At 45.6% G+C, this 24,777-nt stretch overlaps 1 protein-coding gene across 1 annotated transcript in view; it reads left to right on the top strand.

Annotated features, from left to right (window-relative positions):
• Positions 1-24,777, top strand: part of HMG20B (high mobility group 20B) — a 740,474-nt gene that overhangs the window by 638,219 nt on the left and 77,478 nt on the right. Inside the window, exon 8 of the mRNA XM_069767875.1 lies at positions 5,708-5,923. Within this exon, the coding sequence (XP_069623976.1) occupies positions 5,708-5,923 (216 nt within the window). The remainder of the gene's footprint in view (positions 1-5,707; positions 5,924-24,777) is intronic.

Here is a 24,777-nt window from a genome sequence, read left to right as displayed (position 1 = left end):
ATAAAAAAAAAAACGCCATACTCACCTCTCTTGCTTGCAGCTCCCAGCGTCCGGTCCCGGCGTCTCTCCGCTCTGACTGATCAGGCAGAGGGCGCCGCGCACACTATATGCGTCATCACGCCCTCTGACCTGCACAGTCAGTGCAGATAGACGCCGGGAAGATGGAGCGGCGCCCGGTGGCTGGAACGTGGACAGGTAACTATGCGATACTTACCTGGTCCCGGCGTCCGGCTCCTTCTCCCATACAGCTGTCTTCGGTGCCGCAGCTTCTTCCTCTATCAGCGGTCACCGACACCACTTATTAGAGAAATGAATAGGCGGCTCCACCCCTATGGGAGGTGGAGCCGCTTATTCATTTCTCTAATGAGCGGTCCCACGTGAACGCTAAACAGTGGAAGAACTGCAGCACCGAAGACCATGGGACAAGCGGGGAGCGTCAGGATCACTGGAAGCAGATAAGTATGCCTCAGCGCCCTCACCCCCTCACCCGCCGACCCTGCAACCCACCTTGACTCGAGTATAAGCCGAGAGGGGCACTTTCAGCCCAAAAATTTGGGCTGAAAATCTCGGCTTATACTCGAGTATATATGGTGTATATATATATATGTATATATATATATATATATATAATGACCTAAGTTGTTCTCCATATTAAAATGTAATGAAGTTTATACTCACCTCATCCTGATTCCCGGCACTTCAGCCTCCATTTTCTCTTCCAGTCCGCAGAGTGGCATGAGGCAATAATGTTATCGCGCCACCTGCGTGAGCACACTAAAGTCTCAGGAAGCTGCGGTCTGCATCTTATGAGACAGACCATGGCTTCCACTAGGAATTTCGGGGCCCCATACTGGCAAAATTTTTGGGATCCCTTAAGACTCCGCTCAGTCTCCACAACAGCTCTGCTCTATCATGTGCAGTCCTCCTTAACCCCCAATTCATCATGTGCAGTCCCCCTTACCTCCCACTTCATCATGTGCATCCCCACTCCCCCCACTTCATCATTTGCAGCTCCACTCCCCCTTCATTATATGAAATCCCCCTTACCCCCATCTCATCATGTGCGGCCCCACTTCATCATGTACAGCCCCACTCCTCCTTCATCATGTGCAGTCACCCTTACTCCCCCCACTTCATCATGTGCAGCCCCCCTTACCCCCACTTCATCATGTGCAGCACCACCCCCCCACTTCATCATGTGCAGCCCCACTCCCCCTTCATCATTTCATCATGTGCAGTCCCCCTTACTCCCCCCACTTCATCATGTGCAGTCTCCCTTACCCCCACGTCATCATGTGCGCCCCACTCCATCATGTACAGCCCCACTTCATCATGTGCAGTCTCCTTTAACCCTCAAACTCCCATCATGTGCAGCCCCACTTCCCCTTCATCATGTGCAGCCACACTTACCCCCCCACTCCATTATGTGAAATTCTTACATTCCTCCACTTCATCACTTGCAGTTACCCACCATTGAAGTCATTTTATAAAGAAAACAAAAAAGTTTTTCATACTTACCTCACCAGTTTCCCCCCTGCAGCGCCTCTCTGCTTCCAGCATCCGGGACATGTCGGCGCATGCACGATGACATCATCGCGCACGCCTGACGCTTGACATGGAAGTATAGAGAACATGGAGGGAGCTGGAGCTGCACAGCTGTGCACTGCTCCCGGCAGCGACGTGTTTGCTGATGGACTGTGATTTGGCTGTGTCTGCTGCTGGCCGCATCACAGTACAGCAGTGCACAATTTGCTGGGTGGCTGTAGCCATTAGGCGGCCAGCCCTGAACAGCTGCTGGGGGAGTGGCTCGGGGGGCATTTGGCTCTCTGCTACCCATCCCAGCCTGCCCCTGCCTTCTGGTCTGGGCTCTGGCTGAGCTATTGCAAAACTATTAACTTCTCCTGGCATCTCCAAGAAGCCATTCTTTTGTTGATTTGGAGGTGTCAAGGGTTGAGGCTGTGCTGCAAGGTGACATTTCTCTTCATCTTCATCTATTTAGAAGAGACATAACCAACAACACTATTTTTTCATTTTAGTACTTTTATTTTCCCCTTCAAAATAATTTTGATGAGTGTTTCTACAAAGATTTGTACAGATTATGGTGGATGCTTTCCTGAAACGGAAAGTACTTGCAAGCAGCATAATACAAAGAATAGCTGGTTTACCCAGAATCCTTTGCAGTAGGCGGAGCTATGCAAATCATCTCTTTCCACCCCAGTCTAATCCACAGCGCTTGGTGCATAGCTCCGCCTACTGCAAAGGATTCTGGGTAAACCAGCTATTCTTTGTATTATGCTGCTTGCAAGTACTTTCCGTTTCAGGAAAGCATCCACTATGTATTTCCTTTAAGTAGAGGGCTTTTCGGTCTCTTTCGTCCCGCTACATTTAGCCCAACTTGGGTCTCTCCCTAAGGTGGCTAGCATGTGTGTACAGATTATGGTGACATTAAAGATAGAAAAAGTCCTGAAATAATTCTTCTTGGTATTATTTTTTTTTCATGACAAAAACCTTGCATTTTAATAGGGGCTTGAAGACTTTTTATATTCATTGAATGAGCCCTTTGCAGTCCAGTAGGTCATCATAATGCATTCAGGGGTCGTAAGGAAGTGTCACTATTTGAACGCGAAACGCGCGTCTGGGTACGTGGCTGAGGTCAAGGCTAGACAAATCACAGAGATGGGTAATTATTCACTGCTTCTCTAATATGATGTTTGTTTAGGAATGGTATGCATACAGAGTGATGTAGTGATGACTACATTGATAGTACTGTGTCTTAAAAAATATTCATGGACTTTATGCTAGTTAAATATACTTAAAGGCATATGCACCTAATATTGGGGAAATTAAATATTTTCATTCATATATATCTATTATCACTTTCTCTGTTTGCAATTTTTTCAATATATCCTGACCATTTCTTTGGCTGTTTTTTTTTTACACCCATGGATTTAATCATTTATCCACTGTGAAGGAACCCATGTAATAATTGTTTTATTTCTATAAATATAATCTAAAATGGTAATTTATTTGTTCTTCAATAAAAAAAGTTTGACTTTTTTTTTCTCCGCTTTCTCCATATTATCGATAGTAAAGTGTGTTGAAGCCCTTTCTGTGACCTACTCGTTCAAGCATTACTTCATTTTTATGAATCTGAAGATTGAACATTTTTAAATAAGTAAATAAGGCAGCACACTGCAGCGCTAAAACATACAAACTTGAAAACACGAAATTTGAACTGCATTACTGCACTAAAAATATGAAAAATGAGAGCTTTTAGCGCATAAAAATGGCCAATTTTATGTGTACCTGGTAGCCTCTTTACGGCATCTCTCTTATACCAGGTCCTACGCTTGCCCTACCTTGCTGAGAATAAACGTCTCCATCTGAATGGGTGCATGTGAAACCTCTTCTTAGACTAAAATTCTCTCTCTCTGTGGAGGGGTATTGGACCTGCTGTAATTAAAACACCTGAAGCTAGGAGGCGGAGTGCACGATCAGAAGGCTAGAGAATACATTTCAAAAACCTGACCTGCACATCCAAACATAGACTAAGTGTGAACAGGTGCTGAACCCAGAGTCGCCAACTCATATATAGTTAAGTAAATAAGGCAGCACACTGCAGCGCTAGAACATACAAACTTGAAAACACGAAATTTGAACTGCATTACTGCACTAGAAATATGCCGTACACATAGAATTGGCCATTTTTATGCGCTAAAAGCTCTCATTTTTCATATTTCTAGTGCAGTAATGCAGTTCAAATTTCGTGTTTTCAAGTTTGCATGTTTTAGCGCTGCAGTGTGCTGCCTTATTTACTTAACTATATACGAGTTGGCGACTCTGGGTTCAGCACCTGTTCACACTTAGTCTATCTTTGGATGTGCAGGTCAGGTTTTTGAAATGAACATTTTTAAAGTCAGACATCTCTAGAATCTTGAAGATAGGGATTATCATATTTACTCATGTATCAACTGACCTGAGTATAAGCCAAGGCACCTAAGTTTGCCTCGAAAAACTGGGAAAACCTATTGACTCTAGTATAAGCCGGGATGCATTGTCTCCCAATCCCTATTCTGGTATGCATGGTTCCTCATCCCCAACCTTGCATGTATGGCTCCTTATTCACATCCTTGTATGTATGGCTTGTGGCAGGTCGACTCGCTTAGCTGCTCCTCGAGGTAGACACAGGCACATGTGTGATAAAGTCTCTGGGTGGTTAATTGTATCATAAACCACAAAATGGTAACAGAAAAACAGCCTATCTGGCTCGAAAGGAATCAAAAAGTTCATAAACAGTCCTGCCTAGCACTCCTGGGCCAACACATATGGCAGCTCTCTCTGGAGCGTTCGCATAAGGCTTGCTTGCCTCTACTCAACACAGAACATTGAAAAAAAAACTATCTGGACATTTATTTCCCCAGCAACACCCTTGAGGTGGAGATATGGTGAGTAGGTGTCCCGCCCATGTCTTACCTACTCACCTTAAAACCTGCTCATAACATGGCCGCTTAATTCCTTCAGCACATACCATGCTGAAAGGAAACTTATGGGTTTCTAGATCATGAAGGAAAGTAGTCTCTGTTATACATCTCCCCTCACATATCGTGCCAGTGACCCTGTCACAGGCTCCTTATTCCCATTCTTTTATGCAAGGCTTCTTATTCCCATCCTTGTATGCATGGCTCCTTATTCCCATCCTTGTTTGCATGGCTCCTTATTCCCATCCCTGCATGCATGGCTCCTTATTCCCATCCTTGTTTGCATGACTCTTTATTCCCATCCTTGTCTGCTTGGTTCCTCATCCCCATCCTAGTATGTATAGCCCCCCATGAGAAAAGCATTAAAAAAAAAAACATTCTACTTACCTTCTTTGCGCACCCTTGCAGTATCTCCTTCTGGTGCCAGCAGCTCCTGCAACCGAGCAATCACTTATCCCCACTTGTTAAGGTAATGAATATTCACCTCTCTCCATGCATATGGGAGTGGAGAGAGGTGAAAATGTATTACCTTAATGAGCGAGCACCTGTGAGAGCCTGGCAGCTGCTGGAAGCCTGTTCGCGCTGTGCTCTGTCAGAGAAATGAATATTCATTGCCAGTGAAGTAAATATGAATTTCTCTTTTGCAGCGGGCACAGGCTTCAGCCGCAGCAGCCGGCTCCTCCTGTGACCCATTGCTCCGTCCCTCCCCCTCCCCCACTGGGATAGTGACTAGTGTATATGCCAAGAGGGGCATTTTCAGCACAAAAAAATGTGTTGAAAAACTCGGCTTATATACAAGTATGTATGGGAATCTCAATAGACCTATCTGGTGTATAACCGATTGAAATAATGATAGGGCTTATCCCACAGAAAGCATTAATAGGCAATTCCTTTACATATAGTGTAGTTAACTAGTTTGATGAGCCATAAATATGCTATTTGAAGGTCCGACTATGAGACCACAATTGATCATTAGAATATTGGTCTGAACCCCTATTCTGGAGTAGATTTAAAAGCACAGTGGGAACTAGATGTTCTTAGTTATTTGTATATGGATTTGGTACTGTGCATGTGTGATCATAGCTCACTTTGACCCCCTCAAGAACCGTAGTTTAAGACTCAACAATTATACAGCTACTCCCTATCATGTGGATAGGTTTTATTTTTTAACAAACATTTTCACTCAGTAACAGTTTTACATTTTTGCTGTTCTATTTTTCTACCTACAGTTCGTGAAGCAGAACTGAGGAGACTGCGCAAAATGAACATGGAATTTGAGGAGCAAAATGCAATTTTACAGCGACACACTGAGAGTATGAACAGTGCCAAAGAGAGACTGGAACAAGAACTGGCACAGGAGGAAAGGCAAGCGATGATCCTCCAACAGCAACTACAAACAATTCGACAAATTTTGTTAACAAGTTTCTCATCACTTCCAATTCCAGGTGAGACATTATTGAAGATTTAACCAGGGCTATGGAGTTGGTAAGCCAAACCACTAACTCCGACTGTGACTCAGACTCCTCAATTTCCCTGACTTAGGATTCCATGACTCATTACTGAGCATGTACATAAAGTGCAGAACACATTCATCTCAACTAAAAGCCGAGATCCTTAGATCAGGAGTGAAACAGACATTTTATAACTTTCCCAAATCATTACAAAAACAATTACAGCACATCCTACAGATATATTTTATGAGTCTCAGTCAGTCCATTTTATGCAGACTTAAACTCGTACTCCACCAAAATGGACACCAACTCTCCAACTCCACAGCCCTGGATTTAACCTATAATGCTCTTCATCCTGCAAGCCCCCAACAACGGCAAAGCACAATTATGTGGTCTAACAGAATGGTTGTCATAATGTGCTGGTCTGAAGTAAGGGAGAGGGGCCTCAAACTGTCCATGGAACTGGGTTACTACCTATTCCTGTCTCAAGGTTGACTCTTGAAGGTAGAGAGGCACAATGAACTATTCCTTTTACCCAGGGACGTATGGGACACACGTGATAAAACAGACAAACCAGACAGACAGGGGAATAATGCATACCAATAGAGAAACAAATTGAAGGAGTGAGATCTTAGGTATAAAGAGTAAAACGCATATTTCTCCTACGCCTCAGGCTGCCGTCACAATAGCAGTATTTGGTCAGTATTTTACATCAGTATTTGTAAGCCAAAACCAGGAGTGGGTGATAAATGCAGAAGTTGTTCATATGTTTCTATTGTACTTTTCCTCTAATTGTTTCACTCCTGGTTTTGGCGTACAAATACTGATGTAAAATACTGACCAAATACTGCTAGTGTGACTGCAGCCTCATTGGGGGACACAGGACCATGGGTGTTATGCTGCTGCCACTAGGAGGACACTAAGTAATACAGAAAGAATAGCTCCTTCCCGGCAGTATACACCCTCCTGCTAGCTCTAAGTGAACCAGTTATTGCTTAGTGTTTGTAGGAGACACTTGGGTCTGCTTTCAGACCCCACCGTTTTTATTTTTACACTTTTTCATCCATTTTTCCCTTAACGGAGTGAATGGGGGCGACGGATTCTTTTTTAGGTTCCGATCTCCCCCGAACAATCAACAGGCAAGAGCGCTGTCACGGGGCTACCGCGATAGAGAGGTTCCAGAGAACCGCAACGCTCTGGGCCTTGTTCACACACAGTGAACAGAAGCTCTTCACCTGTATTCTGACCTGGCTGCTTTGTGCCAGCAGTGCAGGAGTTAACCTTATTGCTGAGAGCTGGGTCTCTCTCAGCTGAAGTGGATTTTGTAATCTGATCCTCTATATAGACCCAGTCCTGACTTCAGCTATTGTCAGTGATCAGTTCTACTGCCTGGCTTGGAGGTTGAAGGAGCGTAGTGTTGGTGTTGGAGGTTTATTTACAGAGATTGTTGTCTGCTGTTTTGGTTGCATGTTTAACCTGTTTTCCTTCCTAGTTTATTCCTTCTCTTCCCTTCTCTGTGTTTCCTCTGTGGTTGTGTGAGCATTTGGTGAGTTTGAGACTTTTAGTTACCTTGTCTGTATACCCTGTTATTTGTTGTATTATTACACTGGTGCAGTCCACCTCCTTTGGGGGGAGAGGGGGCCACTGATAGGGCCTGCACAGGAGACAGGGAAACGCTGGCGGCTCGGGCCTCCTAACCATGATAGGTACCCCCGAGATAAGGGAAAGCCAGGGCCCCATTAAAGTGGTAGGGACAGGTGCGGGTCCCAGTACGCCGCCTTGCCCCTTTAACGCCGCTTATGGTGTGACAAACGCGGAACGTCCCTCCCCGTACCCTTTCCTGCACTGTTGGATGCCAGTCCTGAGCTCACTTTACGGCGACGGTTCCTTAGCGTTCCGATCTCCCCTCTCCCACAGCAAGCGACCACATGGAGTAGCCCTACATCTACCTCTCCTGGAGCCAGGTGCATAGCCGGACATGATATGTATGGCGTCCGTGCAGCCCCCCACTGCATCACCACTGATATAGCTGATGATGAAAGGCGGCAGAAGCTCTCTACCCCCTCCCTGACTATGGCAACGGTGGATTGAGCACCGGCCCACTGCATTTACCGTGAGTACACAGCGGGGCCGAGGAGCTGGAGGGTCCTGGTCCCTGGGATAGGGGAGGTCCGCATACCACAAAGCCCCCAGTTCCGTGGGCCATGTTGGTCGGCCAGATCGCGATCACAACAGCGAGGCCGCAACCGTCAGCCAAAATTTAGTCCCCGGCTTTTCAAGCATACAGGTCAGAAATTTGGCTCCGCCCTCCGGCAGTTAGCGCTGCCCCCTTTTTTTCTGACGCTTTTTGTTCTATGAGAAGCGTCTTTACTTCCTCATCTCGGCGGCCATCTTTATACACCTGCAGGGCTGATACTGCAGTGCTGCTCCAGCGTTTGGATCACAGCCTTCAGGGCCTGGCATTTTTCTGTGGACACATTGCGGCACCTCCCCTTGGAACTCGAGACACAGGACCTTGGTAAGCTGCAGAATTATAGCTTAATGCTTCCCCTGCTAGTAAGCGCTCTCCTCAAGGCTACACTATGTCTTAATCAAAGTCTTCCAAAAAGACTGGCAAAACGCACTCTGTGTTTTTTGCTGCTTGTACCTCTTATAAGGTTACCCTACCCCGGGGTCACAATACTGCGTTCTGCACAGCTTGTGAACCGGTGACTACTCAGGAACCACCTGTTAATGATACCGTACCCAGTGAGCCTAGTCCCCCTGAGTGGGCTACCTCCCTTACCCTGTCTATGGCATCCCTGGTCAAAGCGTTAGATTCTTTCCGGGACCCTTCCTCTAACCTGAGCTCTCACCTATCTCTTACGGATAACGCTTCCGATGGACAGAACCCATCGTCCAGTAGAGGTCGTACCTTACCAAGGAGCTCTCGCTCTTCCAGGAAAAGGACCCATGCCATTTCCCCAGATCATCACCGGGATTCGGGTTCTGGGAGTTCCATTTCTCGTACCCCCTCTCCTGTGGCTAGTAGAGAACCTGTTTCAGAGGACGATTCTGACACGTCCTTAGATCAGGAATTCCAACACGATCAGGAGACACTCTACTCTCACATTGAGTCAGTAAATAAGCCCTGAAACTAGATGAGGAACCCTTATCTAAAACGAATAATGCTGTGTCCTTCAAGAGTACTAAGCGAGCTCAGAGAGTGTTCGGCAATCATCCCGAATTTACGGAAATTGTTGAGTCTCACAGAATCCGTCCAGATAAACGTTTCACCAGGCAGAAGCCTATGGAGTCAAAATATCCCTTTGCCACTGATTTAAGAAAAGATTGGTCACAGTCTCCCCCGGAAGATCCTCCGGTATCGCGTCTAGCTACAAAATCTATTTTATCCTCTTCAGAAGGCACCTCAATTAAAAACCCCACCGATCGGCAGATCAACAATCTGGCTCGCTCAGCTTTTGAAGCTTCAGCAGCCGCACTCTTTCCATCCTTCGCCACTACGTGGGTGGCTAAGGCTATGACCCATTGGGCTGAGGTCTTATCTTCAGCGGTTCTAGATAACAATCTCCCCCCCCCCCCCCCCGAGGTAGCAGACCTCGCTACTCAGATAGCCAGAGCTGGGGATTTTGTGGTTACGGTTTCTCTAGACGCCGCTGACTGTGCTTCTCAAGCAGCAGCAAATGCTATCACCATTAGGAGGTCTCTTTGGCTTAGGGACTGGCATGCGGATTCTGCTTCCAAAAAGTCATTAACTTCTTTACCTTATCAGAGCGGTCACCTTTTTGGTGAAAGGCTCGATTATCTAATTTCCGACGCCACTGGAGGGAAGAGCAGATTTCTTCCCCAGCAGATACTCTCTCGGCCCTTTCGGAACCAGCAACAGCAGGCTCGGTCCCGATTTTTTTCGTTAAAACTCAAACTGGTCCTCTACTTCCACATCTTCCGGACCTGGCCGAGCACAATGCAGGGACAGAGGCCCCCAGGCCTCATATAAACCTTCCCCTTCATGGAGAGGCAGGCCTAGACAGTCTGGACCCAGAGGGTCCAGACCAGGCAGATCTTCCACACTATAACTTCCTGTGGTATCCGGGGGACACCCTCAAAGTAGGCGGCCACCTGCTTTCCTTCAGTGACGCATGGCTCTCGGTCATTCATGACGAGTGGGTCCGATATCTAGTGTCCTCCGGATACAAGATAGAATTTTCCTCTCGTCCACCAAATCAAAAACAGCAGCTTTCTTCCAAGCCATAAGCACTCTAATAGAGGACGGGGTTATTATCCCGGTTCCTCAAAGTGAAAGGTTTCAAGGTTTCTATTCAAACCTGTTCATTGTCCCAAAGAAGGATGGTACAATACGGCCCATACTGGACCTAAAACTGCTGAACAAGTTTGTCAGGGTGCGACGGTTCCGAATGGAATCACTTCGTTCTGTCATCGCGTCCATGGAAAAAGGCGAGTTCCTTGCGTCTATACACATCCAGGACGTCTACCTCCACATTCCAATTCTTCCATCTCACCAAAGGTTCCTTCGTTTCGCAGTGCAGGAAGAACATTTTCAATTCGTTGCTTTGCCCTTCGGCCTCGCCACCGCCCCCAGGGTATTCACCAAGGTCATGGTTGCTGCCGTGGCCATTCTCCACACCCGAGGGGTTGTGGTGCTACCGTATTTAGACTATATTCTCATCAAAGGACCTTCTTCTCACACCTGCAAGGAGGCCGTGAACATCACAATAGATACTCTTTCTCGCCTGGGTTGGAAGATAAACTTAAAAAAATCCTCGCCAGTACCGGCTCAGCGGATTTCCTTTTTAGGAATGATACTGGACTCGTCCCAGGGGGTCGGTGCTCCTTCCCCCGGAAAAGTTCTCAGTCTTACAGCGGGAAACTCAGAAGCTCTCTCAATTTCGCACACACTCTCTGCATTTCAGTTTGAGAGTCCTCAGCAGGATGGTAGCAGCTATGGAGGCGGTCCCGTTCGCTCAACTACACCTCCGCCCCTTACAGCATGCCCTCCTGGCTGCGTGGAACAGGAACCCGTCCCCTCTCGACTGTCGTTTCCTCCTTCCCCAGCAAGTCAGACAGTTTCTCAGGTGGTGAACATTGAAGTCCTCCCTGAACAGATGCCAGTCTTTTAGGCTGGGGAGCGGTGTTCCACCGCCACACTGCTCATGGCCGTTGGTCCCTTCAGGAATCACGCCTTCCAATCAACATCTTGGAAATATGGGCAATCAGGTTAGCCCTTCTCTTATTCCACTTCTTCCTGGCAAGTCGTCCTATCAGGATTCAGTCCGACAATGCCACTGTAGTGGCATGCATCAACCAGCAGGGGGGAACCCGCAGCAATGCAGCCTTGATCGAGGTAGGCCACATTCTCTGTTTGGCCGAGGAAAACCGTTCAATGATTTCAGCAGTTCACATCCTGGGAGTGGAAAATTGGAAGGCAGATTTCCTCAGTCGTCAATGTCTCGACTCAGGGGAGTGGTCTCTCCATCCGGAGATCTTCCACCAGATCTGCTGTCATTGGGGAATCCCGGACGTGGATCTGATGGCCTCACGGCTAAATTCCAAGGTCCCCGACTTCATAGCTCAGTCCCACGACCCGGCAGCCATCGGGGCAGATGCAGTGGTACTCCCGTGGCATCAATTTCAGCTTCCGTACATATTCCCCCCGCTTCCCTTACTGCCGAGAGTCATCAAGAAGATCAGAGCAGAGGGGGGTGCCAGTAATCCTGATTGCTCCAGATTGGCCGCGCAGGGCATGGTACGCAGAACTAGTTCCACTAGTCGCCGATGTCCCTTGGCAATTACCGATTTGCGCAGCCCTGTTATCCCAGGGTCCCATTTACCATCAGAACTCCGAGGCCCTGTGTTTGACGGCATGGGCGTTGAGTCCTGGGTGCTAACCCAGGCAGGTTTTTCTCCGGAAGTCATTTCTACCATGATCAACGCTAGAAAGCCCACGTCTATGCGTATTTATCATCCCATTTGGAAGACCTTCTTTTCATTGTGCCACGACCGGGGACGTTCTCCTCTTGAATTTTCTATTCCTTCCATCCTCAAATTCCTACAAACGGGATTGGACTAGGGTCTTGCCCTTAGCCCCATCAAGGGGCAGATTTCTGCCTTGTCAGTTCTGTTCCAATGCAGGATTGCCAACAGATTACAGGTAAAGACGTTCATTCAGGGAGTCTCACATGTCGTGCCGCCCTATTAGATGCCCTTGGAACCATGGGACCTTAATTTGGTCCTTGGAGTCTTGCAAGAGGCCCCCTCGAACCTCTGCAGGAGGTCTCCCTATTTTTTCTTTCATGGAAAGTTGCCTTTCTGGTTGCAGTCACGTCCATCAGACGAGTCTATGAACATGCGGTGTTGTCTTGTCAAGTTCCATTCCTGAATTTTCATCAGGATAAGGTGGTTCTTTTCTACTGAAAGTTGTCTCATCTTTCCACCTCAATGAGGAGATTGTCTTACCGTTACTCTACCCAGCACCAGTACATCGCATCGAGAATGCCCTTCACACACTGGATTTAGTGAGAGCTCTTAGGAGATACATCTCATGCACGGCGTCTTTCCACAGGTCAGATGCCCTGTTTCTGCTCCCAGAAGAGCCAAGGAAGGGTTTACCCGCTTCCAAGGCGACAATAGCCAAATGGATTCGTTTAGCTATTCAGGAGTCCTACCGAGTCAGAGGTCATCCTGTCCCAGCAGGGATTAAGGCTCATTCCACTCGGTCAGTGGGTGCGTCTTGGGCCATCAGGCACCAAGCTTTGGAAGCACAAATTTGCAGAGCTGCGACCTGGTCCAGTCTGCATACGTTTACAAAACATTACCATAGTCATTCTCAGGCCTCGGCAGATGCAACTGTTGGCAGACGAATTTTGAAGGCGGCAGTGCCGCATCTGTAACTTGTTGGTACAAGGAGCAATTACAGTTTATTGTTCCCCACCCAGGGACTGTTTTAGAATGTCCCATGGTCCTGTGTCCCCCAATGAGGCATAGGATAAACAGGGATTTTTGTGTACTCACTGTAAAATCCTTTTCTCCGAGCCACTCATTGGGGGACACAGCACCCACCCTGTTAGCTGAATGGCTTTGGTTTTTATCTGTGTTGACTTGGTTTTGACATAGTTACATAGTTACATAGTTATTAAGGTTGAAGGAAGACTATATGTCCATCTAGTTCAACCCATAGCCTAACCTAACATGTTGATCCAGAGGAAGGCAAAAAAAAACCATGTTCATCCTTATTAAATGTTTAAGCTCCTACTGCTTTATTACCGAACTGGTTCACTTAAGGTACCGTCACACTGAGCAACTTTCCAACGAGAATGACAACGATCCGTGACGTTGCAGCGTCCTGGATAGTGATCTCGTTGTGTTTGACACGCAGCAGCGATCAGGATCCTGCTGTGACATCGCTGGTCGTAGCTAGAAGTCCGGAACTTTATTTGGTCATCAGGTCGGCGTGATTCGTCATGTTTGACAGCAAAAGCAATGATGCCTGCAATGCTTTTTCATGGAGCGAACAACCAGCGAGAACGATAAGTACGTCATTAAATCGCTCCTGCATCATTCTGCTGTTGCAGTGTTTGACGTCTTTTAGCGACCTAAACAGCGACGCTGCAGCGATCGGCTCATTGTCTATATTGCAGCAGCATCGCTTAATGTGGCGGTACCTTTAGAGCTAGCAGGAGGGTGTATACTGCAGGGGAGGAGCTATTCTTTCTGTATTACTTAGTGTCCTCTTAGTGGCAGCAACATAACACCCATAGTCCTGTGTCCCCCAATGATTGGCTCGGAGAAAAGGATTTTACGGTGAGTACACAAAAATCCCTGTTTTATTATCAAGTCAAAGACATATTCATAATACAATATTAATTGATGAGATACTATAAAACCGGGTATCAAACCATGACAAAGCAGGAAACGGGTATCGCCCCCACATATAGAAAGAATTCAGACATGGGTTTAATAGCCCATATGCCGGATACCAATCTGATTGCTGTATTGTAGCTGAATGTGAAAGTCACTATAGCTATTGAGCATAAGGGTGTCACAGACCTATTAATCCACCAACATAGTGCATAATATGTGTAACATAGTCAAATATACATATTGCTCAATATAGTGATAATATAATCCTCACTCTCAATACTGCCAGCAGGACCGCCATAAATAACCATAAATACCTGGAGTCATGCTGGAACAGGGGGAAAATAACCTGGTCAGAACACACCTCAATGCGTGTTTCACCGCCACCGCAGTTTCGTCAGGAGTAGGGTTGAGCGAAACGGATTGGACAAATTCAAAAGTCGCCGACAAACCTGATCCTAGTGTGGGATCGGCCATGAGGTCGGCGATCTTCGCGCCAAAGTCGCATTTCGTATGATGCTTTCAGCACCATTTCTCATCCAATGAAGGAGGACGCAGAGTGTGGGCAGCGTGATGACATAGGTCTCGGTCCCCACCATCTTAGAGAAGGGCATTACAGAGATTGGCTTGCTTTCTGCGGAGTCACAGGGGCGTGCACGCCGACCGCCATCTTACTTCTGCCGATCATAGCATAGGGAGAGGTTGCTGCAGCTTCATCAGAAGAAGGGATATAGTTAGGGAGGGAAGATTAACCCCGAAACTGCTTGTGCTGTAGCGATTCCTTTTTGGAAGTGTATTGTGCAGCAAGGTGGATTGCAGCTGAGGGGAAAAAGAAAAAAAAATCTTTAAATCTTCAGCTTAGCGAGTGTGAGCGAGCTGAGTGTCACCTGAGCACAAGTGTGAACGGCGGTAAGTGTGACTTGTGATTCAGTGAAGAGGTATGTGGAAAGCCTTTAACAAATACCTGTGTGAATTGGTGTGAATTGCTGAATTAGAAGTAGCTATATTCACACGGGGTTAACTTAGGGTGGGGGCTTATAATTAGGGGTTTATAAGGGGCAGCTGTTTGGGGCTCAAATCTTTTTTGGAAGTGCATTGAGCAGCATCGTGGATTGCAGCTGAGGGGAAAAAGAAAAAAAAATTCTTTAAATCTTCAGCATAGCGAGTGTGAGCGAGCTGAGTGAGACCTGAATGTAAGTGTGAACGGCGGTAAGTGTGACTTGTGATTCAGTGACTTTGGAGTCAGTGAGTTTCCAAGGGAGGAATTACTGAATTGCTGTCTGTGTTTACTTGATACTTTGCATTTTTTTTTTTTTTAACGGTTCTGTCTGGTGCAATCCCCACTAGGAAATGTGCTCCACTATTGTTAATGCCATCCAGTGCACATCTTGCCACATGTATGCAGTCCTTGATCAGCCGGTCAAGGGTGCATATTGCTGTGCGAGATGTGAGCACATTGTGCATTTGGAAGCCCAGATTCTGGATCTAAATGTGCAGCTGGCAACACTGAGATCCATTGACAACATGGAAAGGAGTCTTCTGCTCACTGAGCAGACGCTCAATGGGATAGATGAGGCGGGGGATGGTAGGATGGAGCTGCAGGACGGTGAAGCAGCAAGCTGGATGACAGTTAGAAGGCCGGGTAGTGGGAAGAGTGCCAGGGAGGCTAGTCCTGATCTGGCACACCCCAATAAGTTTGCTAAGTTGGCAGATGAGGGGGATGCCAGTACAGGGGTAGCACTGCTGCAGCCAGGCATGTCCTCTGAAAGCCGGAGGAGTGACTGCTCCAGTAAAGAGGGAAATAGGAGAGCAGGGCAAGCCAGACAGGTGCTGGTAGTGGGGGATTCAATTATTAGGGTAACAGATAGGGCAATCTGTCACAAAGACAGGGATCGTCGAACAGTGTGCTGCCTACCTGGCGCTCGGGTCCGACACATCGCTGATCGGGTGGACAGATTACTAGGAGGGGCTGGTGAGGACCCAGCGGTCATGGTACACATTGTCACAAATGACAATGTTAGAGGTAGGTGGAAGGTCCTTAAAGATGATTTCAGGGAATTAGGCTGCAAGCTGAAAGCAAGGACCTCCAACGTGGTATTTTCCAAAATACTGCCTGTACCACGTGCCACGCCAGAAAGGCAACGGGAGATTAGGGAGGTTAATAAGTGGCTCAAGAATTGGTGTAGGAAGGAGGGGTTTGAGTTCCTGCAGAACTGGGCCGACTTCTCAGTTGGCTACAGGCTCTACGCTAGGGACGGGCTGCACCTCAATGGGGAGGGTGCAGCTGTGTTGGAGGAGAAAATGGCTAGAAGGTTGGAGGAGTGTTTAAACTAGGGATTGGGGGGAGGGTATTCATTTTATAGGAGAGGAAGATAGTGCAGTTAGAGACCTGGGCACAAATAAGGAAGATGGAGGTGGCGGTGGCATGGGGGGTGGGGTTAGAACAGTTAATAATTTAAGAAAGAATAGTGGTACAGAGAGGAACATCAATTGCATGTATACTAATGCCAGAAGCCTCGCCAACAAAATGGACGAATTAGAATTAATGTTGTTGGAGCATAATTATGACATGGTGGGGATAACTGAAACGTGGCTGGATGAGAGCCATGACTGGGCTGTTAACTTGCAGGGTTATAGTCTGTTCAGAAATGACCGAATTGATAGGCGAGGGGGAGGGGTGTGCCTATATGTAAAATCATCCTTAAAACCCATCCGGCATGATAATATAGGTGAATCTAATGAAAATGTAGAGTCCCTGTGGGTGGAGATAAGGGGAGGGGGAAAAATAATAAATTACTGATAGGGGTTTGTTATAAATCTCCAAAAATAATGGAAGCAATGGAGAATATCCTCGTAAAGCAAATAGATGAAGCTTCAACTACCCTGAAATAGATTGGGGAACGGAAATCTGCAGTTCCAGCAAAGGTAATCGTTTTTTGACAACTATGAGAGACAATTACCTTTCACAACTGGTTAGGGACCCAACAAGAAGGGGGGCACTGCTAGACCTAATATTACAGGCCAGACCGCATACCAAATATAAGGGTTGGGGGTCACTTGGGGAATAGTGATCACAAAATAATAAGTTTTCATGTATCCTTTAATAAGATGTATAGTAGAGGGGTTACAAGGACACTAAACTTCAGGAGGGCAAATTTCCAACGGATGAGAGAGGACCTTAGTGCAATTAACTGGGACATAATCCTGGGACATGGGACATATCCTGAGACATAAAAATACACAATGAATATGGGAGACATTTATTAGCATCCTGGATAGGACCTGTGTACAGTATACAGTCATGGCCAAAAGTATTGGCACCCCTGCAATTCTGTCAGATAATACTCATTTTTTTCCTGAAAATGATTGCAAACACAAATTATTTGTTATTATTATCTTCATTTAATTTGTCTTATATGAAAAAAGCACAAAAAGAATTGTCCTAAAGCCAAATTGGATATAATTCCACATCAAACATAAAAAAGGGGGTGGACAAAAGTATTGGCACTGCTCGAAAAATCATATGATGCTTCTCTAATTTGTGTAATTAACAGCACCTGTAACTTACCTGTGGCATCTAACAGGTGTTGGCAATAACTAAATCACACTTGCAGCCAGTTGACATGGATTAAAGTTGACTCAACCTCTGTCCTGTGTCCTTGTGTGTACCACATTGAGCATGGAGAAAAGAAAGAATACCAAAGAACTCTCTGAGGACTTGAGAAACAAAATTGTGAGGAAGCATGAGCAATCTCAAGGCTACAAGTCCATCTCCAAAGACCTGAATGTTCCTGTGTCTACCGTGCGCAGTGTCATCAAGAAGTTTAAAGCCCATGGCACTGTGGCTAACCTCCCTAGATGTGGACTGAAAAGAAATATTGACAAGAGATTTCAACGCAAGATTGTGCGGATGTTGGATAAAGAACCTCGACTAACATCCAAACAAGTTCAAGCTGCCCTGCAGTCCGAGGGTACAACAGTGTCAACCCGCACTATCTGTCGGCGTCTGAATGAAAAGGGCCTGTATGGTAGGAGACCCAGGAAGACCCCACTTCTTACCCCGAGACATAAAAAAGCCAGGCTGGAGTTTGCCAAAACTTACCTAAAAAAAGCCTAAAATGCTTTGGAAGAATGATTTCTGGTCAGATGAGACAAAAGTAGAGCTTTTTGGGCAAAGGCATCAACATAGAGTTTACAGAAGAAAAAAAGAGGCATTCAAAGAAAAGAACACGGTCCCTACAGTCAAACATGGCGGAGGTTCCCTGATGTTTTGGGGTTGCTTTGCTGCCTCTGGCACTGGACTGCTTGACCGTGTGCATGGCATTATGAAGTCTGAAGACTACCAACAAATTTTGCAGCATAATGTAGGGCCCAGTGTGAGAAAGCTGGGTCTCCCTTAAAGGTCATGGGTCTTCCAGCAGGACAATGACCCAAAACACACTTCAAAAAGCACTAGAAAATGGTTTGAGAGAAAGCACTGGAGACTTCTAAGGTGGCCAGCAATGAGTCCAGACCTGAATCCCATAGAACACCTGTGGAGAGATTTAAAAATGGCAATTTTTAGAAGGCACCCTTCAAATATCAGGGATCTGGAGCAATTTGCCAAAGAAGAATTGTCTAAAATTCCAGCAGAGCATTGTAAGAAACTCATTGCTGGTTACCGGAAGCGGTTGGTCACAGTTATTTTGGCTAAAGGTTGTGCAACCAAGTATTAGGCTGAGGGTGCCAATACTTTTGTCTGGCCCATTTTTGGAGTTTTGTGTGAAATGATCAATGTTTTGCTTCATTCTCTTTTGTGTTTTTTCATTTAAGACAAATTAAATGAAGATAATAGTACCAAATAATTTGTGACTGCAATCATTTTCAGGAAGAAGCTGAGTATTATCTGACAGAATTGCACGGGTGTCAATACTTTTGACCATGACTGTATACCGTATGGGAATAAACATACTAGAAATAGGAGGAAACCATTATGGCTAAATAGAGCTGTAAGGGGTGCAATAAGTGACAAAAAGAAAGCATTTAGAGAATTAAAGGAAGTAGGTAGTGATGAGGCATTAAATAAATACAGAAAAATAAATAAATTCTGTAAAAAGCAAATCAAGGCAGCCAAGATTGAGACAGAGAGACTCATTGCCAGAGAGAGTAAAAATAATCCCAAAATATTATTTAACTACATAAATAGTAAGAAACTAAAAAAATGATAGTGTTGGCCCCCTTAAAAATAGTCTGGGTGAAATGGTGGATGAGGATGAGGAAAAAGCCAATATGCTAAATTACTTTTTTTTATCAGTATTTACACAAGAAAATCACATGGCGGACAAAATGACTAGTGATAAAAATTCCCCATTAAGTGTCACCTGCTTAACCCAGCAGGAAGTACGTCGGCGTCTAAAAATCACTAAAATTGACAAATCTCCGGGCCTGGATGGGATACACCCCTGAGTACTGCAGGAATTAAGTACAGTCATTGATAGACCATTATTTTTAATCTTTAACCCCTTAGCGACCGCCGATACGCCTTTTAACGGCGGCCGCTAAGGGTACTTAAACCACAGCGCCGTTAATTAACGGCGCTGTGGAAAAAGTAAATAGCGCCCCCCAGAGGCAGATTTTCTCCGGGGTAGCCGAGACCCCAGAGAACATGATTCGGGGGGGTTTTAACCCACCCCGCATTTGCGATCGCCGGTAATTAACCGTTTACCGGCGATCGCAAAAAAAAAAAAAAAAGCGATCTCTTTTTAATTTCTCTGTCCTCCGATGTGATCGCACATCGGAGGACAGAGAAAAGGGGTCCCAGGTGGCCCCCCAATACTCACCTAGCTCCCCTGATGCTCCTCGTGTCTCCCGGTGGGCGCCGCCATCTTCAAAATGGCGGGCGCATGCGCAGTGCGCCCGCCGGCTGGCACCGGGAGAATCTTTGGGGTCTCGGCTGCCGGGGGTAGCCGAGACCCCAAAGAGCATGATCGGGGTCGGTTGTACCGACCCCTGTTTTGCGATCGCCGGTAATTAACTGTTTACCGGCGACCGCAAAAAAAAAAAAAAAAAGTAAAGTGTAATTCTCTGTCCTCTGATGTGATCGCACATCAGAGGACAGAGAAATAGGGGGATTCGGGGACCCTACAATACTCACCTGTGTCCCTGGATCCTCTTGCTGCTCCTCCTGGCCGCCGGCAGAAGATAATGGCGGGCGCATGCCCAGTGCGCCCGCCATCTGTCTCCATCTGCCGGCCGGCAGGAGAACAGCAGTTGGGGCTAAAATTAGGGGTAGGGTTAGGGGCAGGGTTAGGGGCAGGGTTAGGGCTAGGGTTAGGGCTAGGGCTAGGGTTGGGGCTAAATTTAGGGTTAGGGCTAAATTTAGGGTTAGGCTTCTTTCACACTTAGGTCGGTACGGGGCCGTCGCAATGCGTCTGCCCGACATACCGACGCACGTTGTGAAAATTGTGCACAACGTGGGCAGCAGCTGTAGTTTTTCAACGCATCCGCTGCCCAATCTATGTCCTGGGGAGGAGGGGGCGGAGTTACGGCCACGCATGTGCGGTCAGAAATGGCGGCTGCGACGTACAAAAAAACGTTTCATTGAACTTTTTTTGTGCCGACGCTCCGCCAAAACACAACTGATCCAGTGCACGACGGACGCGACGTGTGGCCATCCGTCACGATCCGTCGGCAATACAAGTCTATGGGCAAAAAACGCATCCTGCGGGCACATTTGCAGGATCCGTTTCTTTTCCAAAATGACGGATTGCGACGGAATGCCAAACGACGCAAGTGTGAAAGTAGCCTTAGGGCTAGGGTTAGGGTTGGGGCTAAAGTTAGGGCTATGGTTTGGGCTAAAGTTAGGGTTAGAGCTGGGATTAGGGTTAGGGTTTGGATTAGAGTTGGTATTAGGGTTAGGGTTGGCATTAGGGTTACGCTTGGGATTAGGGTTAGGGTTGTGATTAGGGGTGTATTGGGATTAGGGTTAGGTTTGAGGTTAGGGTTGAGATTAGGATTTGGGGTGTGTTGGATTTAAGGTTTTGATTAGGGTTATGGTTAGGGTTGACATTAGGGTTGTTTTGGGGTAAGGGTTGTGATTATGGTTAGGGTTAGTGATTAGGATTATGGATCAGGTTGGGATTAGGGTTAGGGGTGTGTTGGGGTTAGGGTTGGAGCTAGAATTGGGGGGTTTCCACTGTTTAGGTACATCAGGGGGTCTCCAAACACGACAGCCAACTTTGCGCTCAAAAAGTCAAATGGTGCTCCCTCCCTTCTGAGCTCTGCCGTACGCCCAAACAGTGGGTTACCCCCACATATGGGGCATCAGCGTACTCGGGATAAATTGGACAACAACTTCTGGGGTCCAATTTCTCTTGTTACCCTTGTGAAAATAAAAACTTGGGGGCTACAATATCTTTTTTGTGAAAAAAAAAATATTTTTTATTTTCACGACTCTGCATTCTAAACTTCTGTGAAGCACTTGGGCATTCAAAGTTCTCACCACACATCTAGATAAGTTCCTTGGGGGGTCTAGTTTCCAAAATAGGGTAACTTGTGGGGGGTTACTACAGTTTAGGTATATCAGGGGCTCTGCAATCGCAACATAATGCCCACAGACCATTCTATCAAAGTCTGCATTCCAAAAAGGCGCTCCTTCCCTTCCGAGCTCTGCCTTGCGCCCAAACAGTGGTTTACCCCCACATATGGTGCATCAGCGTACTCGGGATAAATTGGACAACAACTATTGCAGTCCAATTTCTCCTGTTACCCTTGTGAAAATAAAAACTTGGGGGCTACAATATCTTTTTTGTGGAAAAAAAAAATATTTTTTATTTTCACGGCTCTGCATTATAAACTTCTGTGAAGCACTTGGGCATTCAAGGTTCTCACCACACATCTAGACCATGGGGGGTCTAGTTTCCAAAATGGGGTCACTTGTGGGGGATTTCTACTGTTTAGGCACATCAGGGGCTCTCCAAACGCGACATGGCGTCCGATCTCAATTCCAGCCAATTCTACATTGAAAAAGTAAAATGGCACTCTTTCTCTTCCAAGCTCTGTGGTGCGCCCAAACAGTGGTTTACCCCCACATATTGGGTATCGACGTACTCAGGAGAAATTGCACAACAACTTTTGTGGTCTAATTTCTCCTGTTACCCTTGTGAAAATAAAAATTTGTGGGCAAAAAGATCATTTTTGTAGAAAAAATGCAAATTTTTTTTTTCACGGCTCTACGTTATAAACTTCTGTGAAGCATATGGGGGTTCAAAGTGCTCGCCACACATCTAGATAAGTTCCTTAAGGGGTCTAGTTTCCAAAATGGTGTCACTTGTGGGGAGTTTCCACTGTTTAGGCACATCAGGGGCTCTCCAAACGCGACATGGCGTCCAATCTCAATTCCAGCCAATTCTACATTGAAAAAGTAAAACGGCGCTCCTTCACTTCCAAGCTCTGCGGTGCGCCCAAACAGTGGTTTACCCTCACATATGGGGTATCGACGTATTCAGGGGAAATCGCACAACAACTTTTGTGGTCTAATTTCTCCTGTTACCCTTGTGAAAATAAGAATTTGTGGGCGAAAAGATCATTTTTGTGTAAACAAAAGCGATTTTTTATTTTCACGGCTCTACGTTATAAACTTCTGTGAAGCACTTGGGGGTTCAAAGTGCTCACCACACATCTAGATAAGTTCCTTAAGGGGTCTAGTTTCCAAAATGGTGTCACTTGTGGGGAGTTTCCAATGTTTAGGCACATCAGGGGCTCTCTAAACGTGACATGGCGTCCGATCTTAATTCCAGCCAATTCTGCATTGAAAAAGTCAAACGGCGCTCCTTCATTTCTAAGTTCTGCGGTGCGCCCAAAAAGTGGTTTACCCCCACATATGGGGTATTGGCGTATTCAGGAGAAATTGCATAACAAAATTTATGGTTACATTTCTGTTTTTACACTTGTGAAAATAAAAAAAATGGTTCTGAATTAAGATGTTTGCAAAAAAAAAGTTAAATGTTCATTTTTTCCTTCCACATTGTTTCAGTTCCTGTGAAGCACGTAAAGGGTTAATAAACTTCTTGAATGTGGTTTTGAGAACCTTGAGGGGTGTAGTTTTTAGAATGGTGTCACACTTCATTATTTTCTATCATATAGACCCCTCAAAATGACTTCAAATGTGATGTGGTCCCTAAAAAAAAATGGTGTTGTAAAAATGAGAAATTGCTGGTCAACTTTTAACCCTTATAACTCCCTAACAAAAAAAAATTTTGTTTCCAAAATTGTGCTGATGTAAAGTAGACATGTGGGAAATGTTATTTATTAACTATTTTTCGTGACATATCTCTCTGATTTAAGGGCATAAAAATACAAAGTTTGAAAATTGCAAAATTTTAAAAATTTTCGTCATATTTCCATTTTTTTCATAAATAATCGCAAGTAATATCGAAGAAATGTTACCACTAACATGAAGTACAATATGTCACGAAAAAACAGTCTCAGAATAAGCGGGATCCGTTGAAGCGTTCCAGAGTTATAACCTCATAAAGTGACAGTGGTCAGAATTGCAAAAATTGGCCTGGTCATTAAGTACCAAATTGGCTCTGTCACTAAGGGGTTAAAGACTCCATAATAACAGGGTCTGTACCACAGGACTGGCGTATAGCAAATGTGGTGCCAATATTCAAAAAGGGGACAAAAACTGAACTCAGTAATTATAGGCCAGTAAGCTTAACCTCTACTGTGGGTAAAATCCTGGAAGTCATTCTAAGGGATGATATACTGGAGTATCTGAAGAGGAATAACCTCATGACCCAATATCAGCATGGGTTTACTAGGGACAGTTCATGTCAGACTAATCTGATAAGCTTCTATGAAGAGGTAAGTTCCGGACTGGACCAAGGGAACCCAGTGGACGTAGTGTATATGGACTTTTCAAAAGCTTTTGATACGGTGCCACACAAAAGGTTGATACATAAAATGAGAATAATGGGGATAGGGAAAAATATGTGTAAGTGGGTTAAGAGTTGGCTCAGGGATAGGAAACAAAGGGTGGTTATTAATGGAGCACACTCGGACTGGGTCGCAGTAATCAGTGGGGTACCACAGGGGTCAGTATTGGGCCCTCTTCTTTTTAACATATTTATTAATGACCTTGTAGGGGGCATTTAGAGCAGAATTTCAATATTTGCAGATGACACTAAACTCTGCAGGGTAATCAATACAGAGGAGGACAATTTTATATTACAGGATGATTTATGTAAACTAGAAGCTTGGGCTGATAAATGGCAAATGAGCTTTAATGGGGATAAATGTAAGTTCATGCACTTGGGTAGAAGTAATAAGATGTATAACTATGCGCTTAATTCTAAATCTCTGGGCAAAACCATCAATGAAAAAGACCTGGGTGTATGGGTGGATGACAAACCATATTCAGTGGCCAGTGTCAGGCAGCTGATGCAAAGGCAAATACAGGTCCTTCACAAAAAATTAGCATATAGTGTTAAATTTCATTATTTACCATAATGTAATGATTACAATTAAACTTTCATATATTATAGATTCATTATCCACCAACTGAAATTTGTCAGGTCTTTTATTGTTTTAATACTGATGATTTTGGCATACAACTCCTGATAACCCAAAAAACCTGTCTCAATATATTAGCGTATTTCACCTATCCAATCAAATAAAAGTGTTTTTTAATAACAAACAAAAAACCATCAAATAATAATGTTCAGTTATGCACTCAATACTTGGTCGGGAATCCTTTGGCAGGAATGACTGCTTCAATGCGGCGTGGCATGGAGGCAATCAGCCTGAGACACTGCTGAGATGTTATGGAGGCCCAGGATGCTTCAATAGCGGCCTTAAGCTCATCCAGAGTGTTGGGTCTTGCGTCTCTCAACTTTCTCTTCACAATATCCCACAGATTCTCTATGGGGTTCAGGTCAGGAGAGTTGGCAGGCCAATTGAGCACAGTAATACCATGGTCAGTAAACCATTTA

The sequence above is a fragment of the Ranitomeya imitator genome, chromosome 1 (assembly GCF_032444005.1).
Source record: "Ranitomeya imitator isolate aRanImi1 chromosome 1, aRanImi1.pri, whole genome shotgun sequence".
Taxonomy (NCBI): Eukaryota; Metazoa; Chordata; class Amphibia; order Anura; family Dendrobatidae; genus Ranitomeya; species Ranitomeya imitator.
Note: the sequence above shows the minus strand (reverse complement) of the source record. Positions and strands in the feature narration are given on the sequence as shown.